Source organism: Lepisosteus oculatus, chromosome 6 (genome assembly GCF_040954835.1).
Source record: "Lepisosteus oculatus isolate fLepOcu1 chromosome 6, fLepOcu1.hap2, whole genome shotgun sequence".
NCBI lineage: Eukaryota > Metazoa > Chordata > Actinopteri > Semionotiformes > Lepisosteidae > Lepisosteus > Lepisosteus oculatus.
This window is the reverse complement of record NC_090701.1, coordinates 55,805,532-55,823,232: the sequence shown is the minus strand read 5'-3', so window position 1 is coordinate 55,823,232 and position 17,701 is coordinate 55,805,532. Positions and strand designations below refer to the sequence as shown.

General features: G+C 37.4%; 1 protein-coding gene across 3 annotated transcripts in view; it reads right to left on the bottom strand.

Moving 5' to 3' along the window:
* Window positions 1–17,701, bottom strand: part of arhgap28 (Rho GTPase activating protein 28) — a 52,318-nt gene that overhangs the window by 19,663 nt on the left and 14,954 nt on the right. For 2 of the 3 annotated variants that reach the window (XM_069191603.1, XM_069191604.1), the window contains exons 2-3: window positions 3,502–3,692; window positions 2,166–2,386 (exon numbers count right to left, since the gene is read on the bottom strand). In XM_069191603.1, the coding sequence (XP_069047704.1) occupies window positions 2,166–2,386; window positions 3,502–3,692 (412 nt within the window). Of the gene's footprint in view, window positions 1–2,165; window positions 2,387–3,501; window positions 3,693–12,025; window positions 12,189–17,701 lie in introns of those variants that run through there. The other variant, XM_069191605.1, reaches the window with a different exon arrangement.

Below are 17,701 nucleotides of genomic sequence, written 5' to 3'. Positions count from 1 at the left end.
AGTCTTGACAAGCCTCACAGTCTCTGCTGACGAGAAGCAGAACTATAACATAATGCTGCCACCATGATTGTCAGCAGGAAAGATTATAACCAAGTGATGTGCTATAATGAGCCTTTCAACATATGATTTGTTGCAAACTATGCAAGATCTGAGATGGGTTTTCCACTTTGCCATAGCAATCTAGGCAACTTGAACTGGGTTTGTCTTTCCATTGCCCTGATGGTGGCATGGTGGCAGTTTAGAGGGACAGCGTGATCTAGGCAGTGTCTGGATGTCTTCCGCTTCTTAATGATGAGCTTCATCAAGCTCAAAAACACATTATGGCTCTTTGAAATGTTTGACAGCTTTCTCCTAATCTGAGTCTTTATACAGCTTTATCCCTTACCTGGCTGGCAAGCTGCTTGGTCTTCATAGTTAAATTTGTGCTTGAAATTCACTGCCTGACTTTACAGAAATCAGTATATCCGTTCTTAAATCACGTGGACAACTATTATTGCACACAGACAGAAGCAAGTTAACTAGCTGAAGGGCTTGTTAAGATAATTTTATGTACTTAAATAAATTAGGTTGACCTTGACTTAGGTTGACTTCTCCAATTTATGACTTCTCCATTTTTCTTTCATATCTGCTACCTACAGTATTTGCTATTTCTTTTTGTTTATTTTTTGAATGTGTAACCTTCTGCATATAACCATACTGTTACCTCACAGTGTCATGTCATTGTCTCTGCAAGCTTTAGCAACAAAATGTGAAAACTATGCAAGAATCTGAATACTTTTGAAAGACACTTTATCTGCAAACATCATCTTTAACTGTTGCTGAAATTGGCAGAGAAGCCAAATAATTTGGCCAGCATTTCCCATAATTTTGTAATTTTAGAAATTCAAGCTTCAAATATAAAAGACACGCAAGAATACAAAATCTGAAAGAATGTGTTGTCAACAGTATGCAATGTTTTTTTAAGTTCTTTTAAAAAAAATTAAGTTATTTAAAAAAAATGACAGCCAGACATTATTTGAAAGCAAAACAACTAACTTATTCATATTTTCTGCATGAAGCCAGTTTTCTGTTCCTGATATTTGAATAGTTTAGATCTGCAAACTTCACATGTAAATGTCATTGTTGACTGAGATACTACACTTCCTAGTTTCCTGCTCTGGGCATGCCTGTAGAAATTATTCTGTTTAGGCCAATTGCTTAGATCAGCCATTCATCTTAAATAAATAACTGGACATGACAGCGAATAAACTGTAGTTTAATTAAGTGAATATAATGTGGCTGGTAGTTTTATAACAGTGGACAATGCTCCTTACATTCAAATCGAACAAAAATCACCAAATATTTTTATACTGAAGGCTTTATTTGTAATCTCACAGGTAATTTCAGAGAAAGTGTTGAGTGACTCTCAAAAAATACAATTTGTTGAAATTTCAAATAAAACACTTCAGAAATTAATTTATTTTTGAAAATGTGATGATATGGAGAATGTTTGGCTCCAAATATACAGTATAGTATTTTTCCTTCCATAACTTTGAGTGGAAGACTGCAGGCATGGTACAGTATGAGGTGATTTGAATAACTGATTTTTTACAGTTCATTTACTTTTCTGTACTTCTGTCTTCTTCTTTCTCCTATCACGACTAATACTTCACAGCCCACATTCTTCTGAAAAGCATTCACAAAGTCTAAAGCTCAGTACCGTACAGAAAAGTTGACTTAGCATTGTACCCTGGCCTTGGCAGTACAGAACAGCCTAGAGAAGCAGAACTAGCGGGCTCTGCGCCATTTAGTTCTCGTGCTGCAGCTTTGCATCCCAGATGTACTCAGAAAGTCTGTAAAATATCCTAAGGAAAAATAAGAGAGGACACTATATACTGTATAACAGAATATTCTGCAAGTATAAATGTAATAGAAATATACAAACTAGGAGTCAACACCAAAGCACAAAGAGCCCACCGGGCCTAAAAACAATGCAGTGCAATGCAGTATCATGTGAAAGTACTGGGATGTTATTGACTCAGTTTTGGGTCACTGCTGGTGTAAATCAGATGTATAAAAACTGAGCTCCATATAAAACACGCGTGACCGGCATCTCTCTGTTCGCGAAGGACGGCTCGCCAGCTCATCGCGGGACGCGGGACGCGGCACGATCGCCCCTCGCTTACCGGCGTGTCACCGCTCGCGAAGATATCCCGGACGTCTCGCGCGGGCTGCTTGTTCTTCTTGCGCATGGTCTGCGTGTAGTTGTCGAGGCGCTTCTTGACCATGGCGGCCTGCGTCCGGGTCAGCGTGGAGACGAGGGCCTCAGCCGGACTGTCCCCCGGGGGCCCCGACACCAGCGTGGACAGCCCTGCCTCCTGGAGCCAGGCTTCCTCCAGCTCCCCCTCTGCAAGGACAACCGCACCAGCGGGCTGCTCACAGCGCTCCTCTACCACAGCAACACTCCCGCCTTCCTCAGGCTCTTCCCGCTTTTACTCATGCATCTGTCTGGCAGTTTTCTCCCAAGAGGCTTACACGCATACCTCTGTCTACAGCTGAGCACGTAGTAAAGCTCTGTGTTCAGGTGTACGGCAGTGTCCCACCAAGGCTTTGAACCCTGAACCTCCCAGTCCTGAGCCCAGAACCCTCAATTATCCTCCAGACTACGGCTGTAATCAGACTAAATAAACCTGGGATCTTCAAATCAAAGATCCAGTTTTATCCGCCACAATGTAAGAAGCATTCACCTTTGATATTCAACTGAAACAGAGCTGTTTCCAGATTTGTTTAGTTAAACAGATATTAAAAAAACCTAATAGTGAATATTTTTAGAGTACTGACTTAACCTAGGCAGAAGTGCTAAAGATTCTAGGTGAAATAACTGATGTGAAATAGCAAGTGCCAATGCTTAAGACCGTCTCTCCATACAAATACACATTCCACGTTTCAATCATCATTTCTATCATTATCCTCATCAACATTTCCATTTACATGTCCATCCATCCATTTTCTAACTACTCTGTGCAATTCAGGGTCATGGGGGAGCCAGAGCCTATCTTGACAAGCAACGGGCGCAAGGCGGGGTACACCCTGGGCAGGACACCAGTCCACCGGAGGGCACACACAGACACAAACACACACACTCACTAAGGGGCCAATTCTCCCAGCAGCCATTTAACCTATCAGCACTACCAGCACTTTCCTGCTTACCCAGAGCTGTTGTTAAGCAGAAAAGTAAACATTGGGCTGTGGGAGGAAACACTGGAGGAACTCGGGGAGAAAATACAAACTCTACACAGACAGCACCCCAGGAATTGAACCCAGGGCTCCAGCGATGCCAACTACTGCGCCACTATGCAACGCACATTCTCCATTTATACACTCAAAATAATGTAACAGCTAATTAAATGACTCAATTAATTATCTAATCAAAATCCACAAAAGAGTGCAACAGTTTCTAAGTCTAGTTGAAGCCAGACGCCGTCCAGAAAGAGCAAACTAGCAGCCCCTGTCCTCACTTACCATCAGCAGATCTGACCTCGATCGCCTCTTCCTGGGCGCTGTCACAGTCCTCCTCGATGCTCTTCACCTCGCTCCAGTAATCCTCCATGGCATTGCTGTCCAGGGAGTCCTGCGACACTGACCGGGCAAAGGAGGGTGGGTGCAGAGAGTCCTGAGAGATCATCCTGCTGGTCTCCTGGTAGCGCACTTTCCTGCAAACGACAAATCGGGCATGTCATGCCATCATAGGGTCTCCTAGTAGGACACGTGATGTACCTTTTGTGCGTGCAAACCTGGCCTGGGAAAGTCGGGTCACAATGTCAATATTGAGAAACCTCAATCATTTTAAAATGGAAAAGCAGCGCAACACCATTTCAGATTCTGCTTTTCATATGGAAAGCTTTAAGAATCATGTCTCCCACAGCATAGCTGTTAATTCATCTAAAAAGTTAATATAGAAAAATCACTACACTTTTAAAATCATTAAACTTTTCACTAAACTAATTTAACAACAATTAATTTTTGTAATAAACAGTTTCTAAATTCACACAGCTACAATATCACATCTGATTCAAAGTGCATTTTGTTCAGGTTCTCTGTGTGATTCCAACAGAATAAATACATATTTTTATAAACAATAATGGAATGCTGTTTATTTATTCTCAGGAAGGAACTGCTTCTAATATTATAGAATATATTTCCATATTATAGATCTATTATAGAATATTTTTGTTTTACTGATGTGCCTTTTATCAAGGTCTTTGGAAGATTTTGGTCACAATGATCTCATTCTCTTTCAGTCACTTTCTACGTTTGTCTCATGTCACAAAATCGTCAAGACAGGAAACAATTATACTCACAAAATATTACAGTATTTGTTACGGTGTAGAACAGTTCTAAACCAGAAGCCTTAACTAGAACTCCTGAACCTTGTAGCTCGCAGCCTGCAGCGAACATGAAAAGGACTGGGTTCTTTTTAATGGGGAGTTCTCAAGACAAAACCTTCAGAGTGCCAACTAGAGTTGGCTTTTTGTCAAAACCCTGGACATCTGAGTCAGGTGCACCCCTGTCTTTGGCTGGGCGCTGCTATTGAGAGCTGGCACATGGGCCAGGGACACAGATGTTTGTGTTTCTTCAATAGTGTGCTGACATGCACCGCTATATTCAGCTAAACTGTAAACGGTAAAGAGACATATAGGTATGAAAAGGTTAAAATGGTTAGTGTTCAAATTATTTTTAGGTTCATGGACATACAGTAGTCACAGTTTATAAATCAAACCCTGTGTGGATATATGTTAGTGAATAGAAACCCATGTGATCCCACTGTGATTTGGAAGCTGTAATCTTCAAGATCCAAGAGCTTTAAAAAATTAAATAAAAACTTAAATGCAAACCTATTCATTATTTTACAGTAAATCGGGGTGCAAAATGACAAATTGATGAGCTGTAGTGTACATTACCCAAAAAGTCAGCCCCAGTCTAGAAACATGTCACTTATATTCAGATACTTTAAAAAAACACATTCTGGCCAAAGGTGGCAGCTGCTGATATAAATAACTTCAAGAAATTTGCAAACCCTTTGAGGTTAATACTCCTTTTCTTTCAATTACAGAGCACAACCATATACTGTAACATCATGGGATTCTGAAACATTTTGGTCTGGGGGTCTTTCTTTTTTTGCTGATATTCTTGTAGGTTTTAATATTCAACCTAAATCTAGGTTTTCCTAATAGAACAAAAAAGAAATTATAGTGCAGGAAGACATCAAAATCTTATGAATCTATCTTATGCCCTTGAGTCACGAATTCTGTGGTCATTGAAGAAGAAAAAAAGCACTGCTAAGAAAACAAATACAGAAAAAAAACTTCACAATGAACATTGAGGCCCAATACAAATACCTGGGAAAGTGATAACCTGGAAACAAAGTAGCAAAGTTCTAAAATATAAGCTACTGTGCCATATTATGTATTTAAAAGGATATTGATAGTACTGTGCACAGTGCAGACATTCAGAATGAGTTCTGTTAAAGCAGCTTACAGGGTTGTGTGCCATTAAAAGCTGACAAATGCAAAAGGCCACCAATGACATCATTGTGTTCTTCTTGCTTAATAAGGATTTATTACTTGTCTTGAAGGATTAGCCTCTTGTACTGCTGAGAAATAATACATATTCACCAAACCTCTGTCAGGGGTTTACTGCTTCCTAATCTAGTTAGACAAAAAGCCATACCACATGCTGGGAACAACAAGACCATATAAAGCAATGAGCCTCCAGTCATATTGAAATTAGTTTTATATCACCCAGGACCTTATCACACTTCACACAGGTTCAGATCGGACATTTGGGCATTCATGAAAGGGAAGCTCACGTGATTATTCTTGTTTGACATGACTTACTTTCACTGTAAGCTTCCAACCAATTCAATACAGACCTTGAAAACATGGATAGTCTTTCAGTTTATTTCCATATAATGAGTCACAATGGCACTGTATATATATTTTACCTTTGAGAGAGTCTCTGTTTTAAGAATAAGATAAAGAAATAGACAACAGGACAACTGAATGTTTGTACAATGTCAAAATAATTAGTATTTGAAAAAAGTTAATACAATTTGATAAATCACTCTCATTCATTTTTATTTCCTATGTAATTTGGCAAACACTTTCAATTAAAAATGTTCACATTTTTTATTTGAGAGAGGACTACAGAAAATAGTTGTTTTTTTCTGTCGCATAGCACATGAAAATTTGCACTGTGCTTACATAGTGTTAGATTATGTCATGATATTCATGTATTGTAACATTGTATGGATTTCATTCAAGATTTCCTGTGAAAATGCATACTAAGCGCTAACATGAAAACTAAAAATTCCATTTATCTAATCTAATACACAAACCAGGTATAATTACATATCAAATAAAAGAGGTGTAATATATGACAATTTAAACTTGCATCTGATTTCAGTCATTTCAAATTTACCAACACAGTACAACAACTACAGGTCTTTTAGGGTTTGTAACTTTTTTATTTTCTGTTTTTTTAGAGCTTTGAATACCCCAGGTGAGACTGTTAAGAAGGTAGGAAGCAGAATGAAGAAGTCCTTTGTTCTTATATACTGTAAAAAAACAAATAAGCTCTTGGGTTTAGCTTCAGAACTGAAAGAAATGACATGTTTGCTTTTTTCCATCCTCAAACACAACTCTCCGAGATGGGCATCTGTAGTGGGATCAAACTAATTACTTGAACTGCTATCGGGGTTCTATGACTGGATCTGTGAGTGAAGGTCTGCAGCTTTCTCTCCTTCGGTGACTTTACAAACATGTGCTTCTTGGCTTCAGGTGCCAAAGTCCACAAACCTCAGTGAACATTGTGAAAGTCTGTGTTTGCTCTGCACAGCTTCATGCACCGTAACTGAATTTCAAGAGCAGTTGTCAAATAGCTTTCAGCCTCATGAAAACCAGATTAGACCACTTTCAGGTCCTTAACAAATCTTAATTAACCTATTGTAATAATGGAATCATTGACATAGATAAGAACAGACACAAACTAGAACTGATTGCATACTCTTTAATTTACTGTAAATTTAAACCTTTGTGGTACTGATTTACTGCCTTCTCAGGAAAACACTAAAAACATCCATGCAAGATTTAGAGCTTCACTAAATCTGTGTATGATGTGGGCAATTCTAGTGTTTGTGTCACATTGACAAAACACATTAAAAAATATAGCCTGAAATCAAACTGAAAATACAGTTTCAAATGAGTAAAACATCTTCATTTGACAAAATACTTATCCATACAAAAGTGGGGACTGCAAAATGTTCACTAATTCAGACACTGTATGTCTAAGCTATGAATATGTTAGACATCAGATGTTTTCTTTTGACACTTTGGTTACTAGAACAAAGTTGATATTGAAATATTCCCTTTTGTTTTCTGTGGCTGGGAGACTAGATCAGAGACTAGATGACCTAATATCTCAGATGTGAGTGGTGAGTCACAGCACTCCGGACACATTTATAGATGATCATACTTTTCTTCTCAAAGCCGAATCAGACTGGATAACAGGGTTCTTGAGGAAAGAACTCAGAAACTAATCCATCTCATTCTCAACCATTTTTCTGAATAACACTGGAATTCTGAGTACATCTGAGGTCCTATCTGTGATATGGCTGGGTGAAATCTACAAATAATTTGCTCACCTTCACAAATCTGAAAGACATTGTCTTTGTATACATTAAATGTATCTTTATAGTACACCAATAATTATGGCAGGCATTTGCAGTACAATAAAACAATACTATACAATAAAAATACAAAACTTTTTCAACACAATTTTGAGACAATTCTTTCTCTTTAATATAATGTTTTTTGTAAGTTATTTTGACTTAAAATAACACAAAATAAGGGCAGTTCTCAGCACTCAGTTGTCACATAAAATAGATTGTTCTGGATTTGCCGAACTGAGCCTCCAATTTACAGTACTTTGTTTTTACGAGCATGTCTGCTATTTTTGTCCACATTTGAACAAGATACTTCAGAAATATTGTTCAGCATGAAATTGCCATAAGTGAAGTATATATTAATCAAATGTAATCATATAAAATCATACAACTATGGACAGTTTTCTCTCAATTACAAGCAGAGATTACTTTATGACTATTACATAGGTATGTATACAGCTGGAAATTAAAAGTCAATTCCACTAAATATGAGATAAGTCCAATGTGTTGCTGATTTAAAGAGACCTATAAAACGTTAAGAATACAGATGTCCTGAACCAGGTTGGATCCCACAGTTTAGCATTGTGGATGCTACATCTAACATCTTAGATTCCTCCAAATAAACATATTCACAGACACTCTGATGAAATTTATCAACATATTATACCTGGTTAAAACTAATGAGAGAATTAAACTTCTTCTTTGGTAAAACAGACGTGTAACCAATTTGAACTACAGTCAAATGTCAGCCACTGCAATCTCTTACTCTAATCAACACCACCTGAATGTCTACTAACAAGAGCACCTAATCACTGTAGATCACTGTAGCAGCACTTAAAGTAATGAGCACCCAATGCAAATCGCTTTGCTGTAATTAATCTAAGAGAACTCTGTGATATTTATCCTGTTTTTTCCAAATTGTGTCACTTGATTATTTCACAAACTGCATATGGGCCATTAATCTTTCTGAACATGAATTTACTTTCAGGAAATGTGAAAGAGAAGCTGCAGAGTACATTTCACTCAGAAATGCAATTAAACTGAAATTGAATCAATGTTTCCCTTCTTCCACTTTATCTATCTTAGATATGTATCTAAATCCAAAACAGTCACAGAAAAGAGGAACTAAAATGCACTTCTGAGACATGAATTCAGCTAACAGCTCATAGCTAGTTGGCAGATAAGATGGCAAGCCAAGCTACTGTAGTGTAACACAGATGGCAGAACTGCAAGTAATGGAGTCCTAATCACCATCACGGCTAGCTCTCTTTTTCTGATAACTGTCACTGGTGTGGGCTAAGGATTAAGGACCTTAATGATAATACTACTGTCTTTGTTTCAGGTGAGAAAGATAAATGGTTATGCACTCATGAGCAAAGCCAACACTGCAATGAAGATACTAAGAACGTCGTCTCTTGCTATATTCAGTCAGGGGTATTAAATTCTGGAGACAGAGGAATCATGAGTGCAAGTCTGTGTCATGTTAGCATCTATGTCCTGGTTTCCCCAAGCAGAAGCGCCAAAGGTAGGCTGGCAATAGTTGTCCAGTGGTCTATCGGCAAACACAGCAACCCTTGCAACCTCCCAGATGTGCAACAGATGTGCAGCCTGTGACGTGTTAAAAGGGGAGTGGCTCAAAGGTGGGAAGGGGGAGGAGTCAGCCTAAACTCCCTCCCCCTCCCCCGTGTGCGTTCACAGGTCTCATAGCCATGAGCCCAGAGGTCGGAAACATACAACTGGCGACTCCAAAATTCAAAAAATGAGCTGGGCATTATAAAAAATGTGATTCTATTTTAAAAAAAAACAGAAACAAAGCTATATGGACTGTAAATTGTTTTTGGAGTTTATTTTTTATTCTAGTGAGATTCTTTTTTCTCACATGTTCCATGCCAATTACTTGCTGGAAGTCATCGCTGACATCAAAAAATTATTCCAATACCAAAAAGAAAAAGCAATCCCTGACAAGTTGTCTGCTAACAGATACCAGCCTGACTGTGTCTCATGTAAAAGGAACCATTTAATTTTTATACCTGGATATCATCTGTTTCATACACAGCCAATTACAGTATACATCAATTTCTTTTTAAATACCTGATCAAAACAACCTTAAATGTCCTTTCAGACTTAGATTAAGATAAAAATAATTTCAGAAAGGACATGTGGGCTCTAAAGGTAATGTGGCGAAAGGATTCTAAAACATAAATTGTTCATAAATACCGTACATAAAAAACCTGATTTCAATAACCTGAAACTGGTTTATTCCTAGTACATCTCATAGTTAACATGAAGAATAGTATATAGGACAGTACTAACTCCCTGGACAGGATGCCAGTCCATTACAGGAAGTGATTATGTATTTAACCAAGCAAAAATCTTTACTTTTTACATGTGTGAGAATGAAATGAGTATAAAAAAACTCACGTAACACCAATGAGATCAAATCAAAGTTCTAAATCACAGTGCCTGTCTAGTCTTGCACTGACTTTTTTTTCTTCTACTTATTTTATCAGAAGACGGCAAACTTAGAGCCCAGTATCGTTAGCAAATATACAACAGGTAGCAGTTGTTTTTGTTCTCCTTTTCAAGACTATCTGCAGTACACATTCAGCCACAGTGGAAAGTGCCAACATCACAGTAGGCCAGTCAGTGGTGGTCAGTGGACCTTTCATTAAGTGAAAATCTCATTAAGGTCATGATGACCTTTGAGTTGCATAACACACATCTCTAAAGAAACTGGACTATTTTTTCTCAAAAGAGGATAAAGCATATGCTACATTTACCGGGTCTTTGGTGAATGATGTTAAACTTGCGAAACTGATTAGCAATTAGCTCACATTTTATATTACATTTGGCACCTAATAACATGGGAAAACCTCTATTACCAATAACACCATAGGGTAAGCTTTGCGTTATTGTTTCACATGTATATTTGTTTCATTTCCAAGTAAATTTGAAAAGATTTATTTTATTTTAAGTCTTCACAAATATATTTTGTAGAAGTACAGTTGATATCTCCATACTGTATGTATTTTCAGTATTTCAGTAAGATCTTCACGAATGGTTAGTTTCATAAAAACACAATATCTAAAACTGCAGGATGGTACAAAGAACTGCATATGAAGACAGGTTATTTTCCCATTCAAGATCTCCTAACTAACCAAACCAGTGAAGCATTCATCTCTTGTACAGAGAGAGGAAAATGAAAACATAAAATGTACAACGAAAAGATTGATTGGGGAAGCCAGTGATAAATACTATGGCAAAATGTTAGAAGACATCAAATTTCCCAAGAACAGCTTGTTTTATGGAGTATACATTTGTAATATGCTGAAATACATACTTGTACTTTACCTTGTGGCTATCTTATAATTTAAACAGTTTATTTGTAGTGTTGAGTTATGTTTATTCATTTAAGTCTTCTTTGATCTGTAACATTTATATAACTGTACATGCATGTTCTTTTATTGTGGGTGTACAGTAACTTTATAATCTTTACTAAAAAAGATCACTCACATTTGAACAGTCTGTGGTTTTGCATTTCGCACTGTGTGGATTTGTAAAAATATCTGAGATACCTTCCACTGTGATGTCATGAGAATACAGTGCAATTCATCAGAGTGGAATTTTCTGTTAGTTTTTTTAGTTTTCTGTTTCTGTTTTCTGTCAGCTCCTTATGAATTTAAGTCTGCAAACAAGGGTAGGACTTGAAATCTAGGAAACTAACTTCACGTACATGAGTCAAAACTATTTGACACGAGTACAACTTCAATCTGAGAAGCATATACAATATATATTTTTGATTCCAGTTTCCCAACCTTACGTCAAACAGTTGTGCTCTCCTTTTCAAAATACCTTCTCACACTATGCTTTAGGAAATTAATTTTATTTGATTATGAATTTGGGCATGCACTGTAGCATAACTTTCTATTTTTATATTTTCCAGTAGCCTGTAACAGATGTAGCAGGACATCTGAAGCCTCAAAATCTCTCTTGGCAGCACCATCAGTGGTATATTTAATAGAAAAGAAAAGTATTTTTGCTTAGGTTTGGACTTCCATAGCAACCTAGCTGGTCTTTAATTAAAGGCACAGACATTTCCTAAATTAGTAGAGATTTTTGTATACTTAATCCTGGAAAAGAATTAGGTAAAATTTGACTAAATTATGTTATTTACAGTATTACTGCACAGTAAGAGAAGCTATTTCATCCATGGTTAGTATTAATCAACTAATCCTTTGTTTGATTTTTTTTACTACGAAAGATAAAACAAAACAGAAAATACATTACCAAACAAATCTGAAAAGGAAAATAAAATTCCATTACCTCCCAAATTCTTATCTGAGCATACGACAGGAACTTGTTAACCACAGAAAGATCCAGCCATCTTCCCTTTGGTAGCAGAGCCTCTCAAAACCGCCAGAAAGAATCTGAGAGTGACTGGTGTGCTCAGGATTTCCTCTGGTAGTGAACTCAGGATCTACTGTATCTGATATGGACAGGACTCCAGCCCACATACCTTAATCTGTTTCCACAGTCAGGAGTAAGTTTCCAGCTTCCCTCTCTCTCTCTCTTGCTCTCTCCCTGTGAGTTTCTCTTACTCTCTGCCTGTGTGCACCTCCCTCTTAAGTGCTGGATCAAGCCTCCCAGGATCCCGACATGTTTACTGAATGACTGTTAAAGACAACTGGATCAACATGTTGGGAATAATCAATTAAGTACTGTACACTATGTTACTAATGCATACGGTAAATGAAGAGATTCCACCGATGTCTTCAAATACAGTCTAATACCAACGGTAAAAGATAATGATGTTATTTTTTAAACAATATTATGTATATAATGTAAACTTTAACTATTGCTGTTCAAAAGAATATTTCTTAGATTTAGCACACTTCTGTTCTGTGCTGATGCTGTAAAAATATGTGGTTTAAAATCTGTAAAATAAGGGGGAAATATCAGTATTTTAAGTTTTTTTTTATGAGCAACAATCTCTTAAATATCCTGATGTATAATGTAGTGTACTGCGGTTTATGGTATTGTCTTCTCACTGGGGACAGTAAGCTTTCCTATATAGTATTGTAAGTATTATCATTTTAAAAAAATCCAAGCTGAATGTGTTTCCCCGAAAGGACTGACACAAAAGAGCATCAGGTACTCCAGCAGGTTTTAAGAGGATGGCTCTAAGACAAGCTAATATAACAGTGTAAAGTTATTCACAGCCCCTGAGGTGCAATTAATTCAAATACCAGGAACCCTGCTGTATAGTGTATACACTTTATTTAATCTGCCTATGTAACCATCACTGCATGACACACATGACACTCCAGGTTTCTATACTGAGCCTTATTAAAAAATCGCATCAGACGTATTTTAATAAAATGTGAAAGGTGGCGCTGATTGAATTCTATTCAGTACAAAACAATGTAACCACAATGTGACAATAAGAACAAACCAACTCTAAATTTCAAAACCACCGAGACCTTCCTGAAAATGCGATTGTGGAAGCAATTTGTTTCTCAAATCAAGCCCTCAGCCAGCACAAACACACAAAAGCAACAAAGAGGGTTGGTTGGCCTACTAGTCCCTCATACTCTTAGCTGGTTGTTGGACCTAGAACTTCATAAGCTCTTTCTCAAAACCTCCTAGGACCTACTGTATTCTTAGCCAAATCAGTTTTATTCACTCCGCCAGCTTCATATAAGAAGTACAACCAGAATATCATCTATTTCCATCTGTGTCCTCAGGTACAAGTTGAAGCTGTTTACAACTCTAGCCTTTTGGATTTCAAAGACCTACAGCAAATTTTTAACCAAAAAAAGTTAAAGCAGTACATTCTTCTTCTGGTCTGACAGAGTCACAACTTCGCTAATTACCTAACCGCTAAAGACTCAGGTCAGATATCAAGTCTCACTTCAATTTTAAATGCCACGAAATATATCCTGTGTATATGCTGTACATCCACCTGTTTAATCGAAATACCTACAGTAAGTTGCTGACAGAACCCTTTCAATACAGTTCAAACTCTTTGCTGTTATGTGCTTTTCCCATACCTTTCCCTCTGTTAAATCTTAACCTCAGTTTACTGAAAGATGTGCAGATTGTTTGTGGAGAAAAATGAAAGCATAAAGTTAACATTAGGATAGAAAAACATTCTAGACCTCCCAAAACCCATCATAGGCCCCCAGAATCCCCCAGCAGAGTATCGTGGTGTTCCCATACTGTTTACTGTTTACTCTTACAAAAATGCTGGCCATCTATTTCCCAAAATAGTAGCTCTGTCACCTTGTAGAAATCAACTTTAGTTGTACAAAAAAGACAGGGCGAGGAATACGAGGATCAAAATGTTTTCTTTAAATTGAAAGATGAAACATATCCTGAACTATTGCAGACCAATAGAGCAAGTACATCATATCATAAAAATGCCACAGGACAACCAACATCATTTTGTATATACACGGCTGTCTTTTGGGGTCTTTTGGAAAGTTTACTGTCATACAACAAGAGCATATTCCTTGCCCACAGGAAAGAGAGTTAAATATTAAAATATTAAATATTCTTTTCTCCTGTGTTTGGAGGCACTTCATGCAAAATTACACTTTCACAACTAACAGGAAATCCATAAACACCAGCCATTAGCTTTATCACCCTGCAACTCATAACTAGCAGCCCGCTGAAGCTCAACAGGTGTGAGCCTGGCCAGTACCTGGATGGGAGACCTCCTGGGAAAGCTGAGGCTGCTGCAGGAAGAGGTGTTAGTGGGGCCAGTAGGGGAGCACTCACCCTACGGTCTGTGTGAGTCCTAATGCTTCAGTATAGTTATGGGGACACTGTACTGTAAAAAGGCACTATCCTTTGGCATTTCTCAAAATGAGTAGGGGTGGTGACCCTGGTGTCCTGACCAAACTCCCCCTCTGGCCTTTACCAATCATGGCCTCCTAATAATCGCCATCTATAAACTGGATTCATCTCTCTGTTCTCCTCCCCAGTGAGAGCTGGTGTGTGGTGAGGGTACTGGTGCATCATCCAGGTGGGGCTGCACACTGGTGGTGGTGGAGGGGATCCCCATGACCTGTAAAGGGGGTTGAGTGGAGTGTCCGGAAAAGAACTATATAAGTATAAGAATTATTTATTATTTATTAGAAACCACTTACAATTAAAACAAGAAGAAACATGCTTGCACAAACAAATGTTTCCTGTTCCCTAAAATCAGTTTACTTTGGTGTTCTGACATACATAGTTCACAAAGACACACATGCACATTGTTCCGTTTCTGTTCTGTCATGCACTGGTAATCCTAAATGCTCTTTAGATAAAATAGGAATGAATCCAAAAATACAGACACAGTAAGAAGTGCACACGTAATTCCAGCAATACAGAAGAACAGCTGTTGAGCTTGACAGTCTGGCATACAGACCTGCATGTATCGTATAAACAAGGTAGATATAAAAGCCATTTAATCTCAAAATACTGTTCTGGAAATAACTAACACTTTAGTGGTACAAATGAACCACGTCATTGGAATAAAAAAGACAAGCATTTTTTCAATAAAAAATTAAATAAAAAAGAATATCCTACCCAGTTATAAGTAAATCAGCATATTCCTGTTCTGCTGGGGCAATTTGCATGCACAGCTGTAATCAAGATTTAGATTGATATTTGGGCAGGTAGAGTATAAGGAACTGTAGCCTATCTAACATCTACTGTCAACCCAGGACCAGGAAATAACGTGCACAGGTGCTTTGCAGATTCAATCATCAGTTAAAACACTATGTTCTATTCCTAGTGTCTGAGTTACGGTTCTAAATCACCAAGACTAAAACAAAATAAAAGTAAGCAAACACCAGTAACGTGGACAGATCAGTTCCATTTACTTCCATTCTGAGCTCAGCTTCCTCCATATTTCACTAATAAAATAGAAACATCTGGCCCATTCAGAGGTCAGCAGTGTACTGTAAATATGCAAATCTAGTACATTTTAAACTAACAAAAGTGACATAGACTAGGAGTCTACGGAGTAACAAACTGTAGCAAGATGTCCCTCATCACTTCCTTACTTTTTACACCCTTTTTCGACCCTTACTTCATGGTCTTGAACTGCATGTGTTCGTGACGATAGTCTGGGGTGAGATCCCTGATCTGATCAGATAATAAAGACAGCGAGTAGCAGGATCCAAACCTACAACAAGGGAAAACCCCTGGATTGCACTGCAATACATACTGAATTTACATACTTACTGCACTCACATTAAATCAAAAGAAGCTTCAAAGCTGCTGGCCAAAGTGAAGATCTACGAGATCAATCTACAGGATTCCACAGGGATCTGTCTTGGGGCCATTTCTCTTCATATCTATGACCTAGATTCTGGTATTGTTAACAACTTAAGTCAATATAGTTGATTATGTTTTATATAAGTACAGGTATTTGCCTGCAGGTAGCATAAGCAAAACTATCAATAGAAAATGGGAAATGGAGATAGAAGAGGTTACTTGAAGAGGAAACTAATAGGTGTTTGTTTGACACATCATTTACATCTTCTAGGTGTTGTGAAGAATGAATTAAAATGTAAACAAAATGTTAAGATATATAGTTAAAAGCACATCACTTTAATAATGCACTATTACTGTATACCGTATAATAGGTTTATTCCATGCTGAAAAGAGAAGAAAGAAAACAACTTTTCAGGTGGGGACCGAAATGTTGTGTTTTCTCTCTTCTCTTTTCAGCATGGAATAAACCTATTACTTCTTCCCATTATATAATAATACAGTTTCATTTCGAGTATTGTGTAGTTTTAGGAAAATATATGCCTTTTCTACATGAAAGAACTGAACTTTTCTAGTCTAGAACAGAGAGGATTTGATCCAAGAGTTCAGAGACATATTAACCCAGTGAACCTCTTCCTAATGAGCAAGTGGAAACTATGTGGAACTGCATTTAAAACAGAGAACTGAGGTACTTTACCACAAGGGTTGTGGGTGTATGGAACAAAATATCCATCCAGTTTGCAGTACTTACCAAAAGCAAAATGTTTAATAAACTGTCCTATTAATACCTTTTAGTAATTGTATTTTTTAATTTTTCTGTAACTGTGCTAATGTGATTGATTAGAAGCTGATGCATTCACCATAGATAATATAAACAACACTTCCCAGATATTACAAGGAACTGTTCCTTCTTTATTTCTAAATTTGTGTTACTATAGTAGAAAGCCAGTAGCAAGAAGGAAGATTGTGATTATGATTATTACCTATTTTATTATGATTATGATTATCCAACAAAAATAACTCAATTATATTGTGGACAAGACTGTTTTTTTCCAGCCCATAGACTGTACAATATTTTGTTATCAACCTGTCAGTTAATAATACAATTTTATTTCACAATCCCTTTCAGCTGCATGAATTATTAATGAAGCTCAGATTCACTGATTTATTATTAATTGACTAAAACACTTTTATTTCCAACTACTGGAGAAATATTCCCCATCAACATTTTGTCCTATTTAGAAATTTGAAATTTGACAGCTGTATTGAAAACACAATATCATGATACTGACATCAAAATCAATTGTTCACAACTAGCGCATCTTGTAAGAATTGAAAGATTAATTTAGACATTTTCTCCCGAGAAAATCCAGTGGTGCTTTAAATCTCAATATCAATAACCCTAAACACCATATAGAAGGAGGTGTTCCCAGTTTCAGGTGTCACTCTGCTAAGCTCCAGAACCTTGGCCACACTTAAGTGTTTTTACATACCAACCAATCAGAGACTCCCTGCAAGGTGGCCGCTATCTAAAGTAAACAGAGGCATGTTTTGCAAGATATTAATGGACACTGCTCATATGTCATGTCATCATGGAGACAGTGACACAAGACCTTTCACCTGCCCTCAGTACACAATATTAAATTAGACACACTCCTTGGTGAAGTAGGAACAGTCCTTCTCTCCGGTGAAGGGCATGCATTGTCTCTGGAACTCCCCAATTGAAAAGCTACA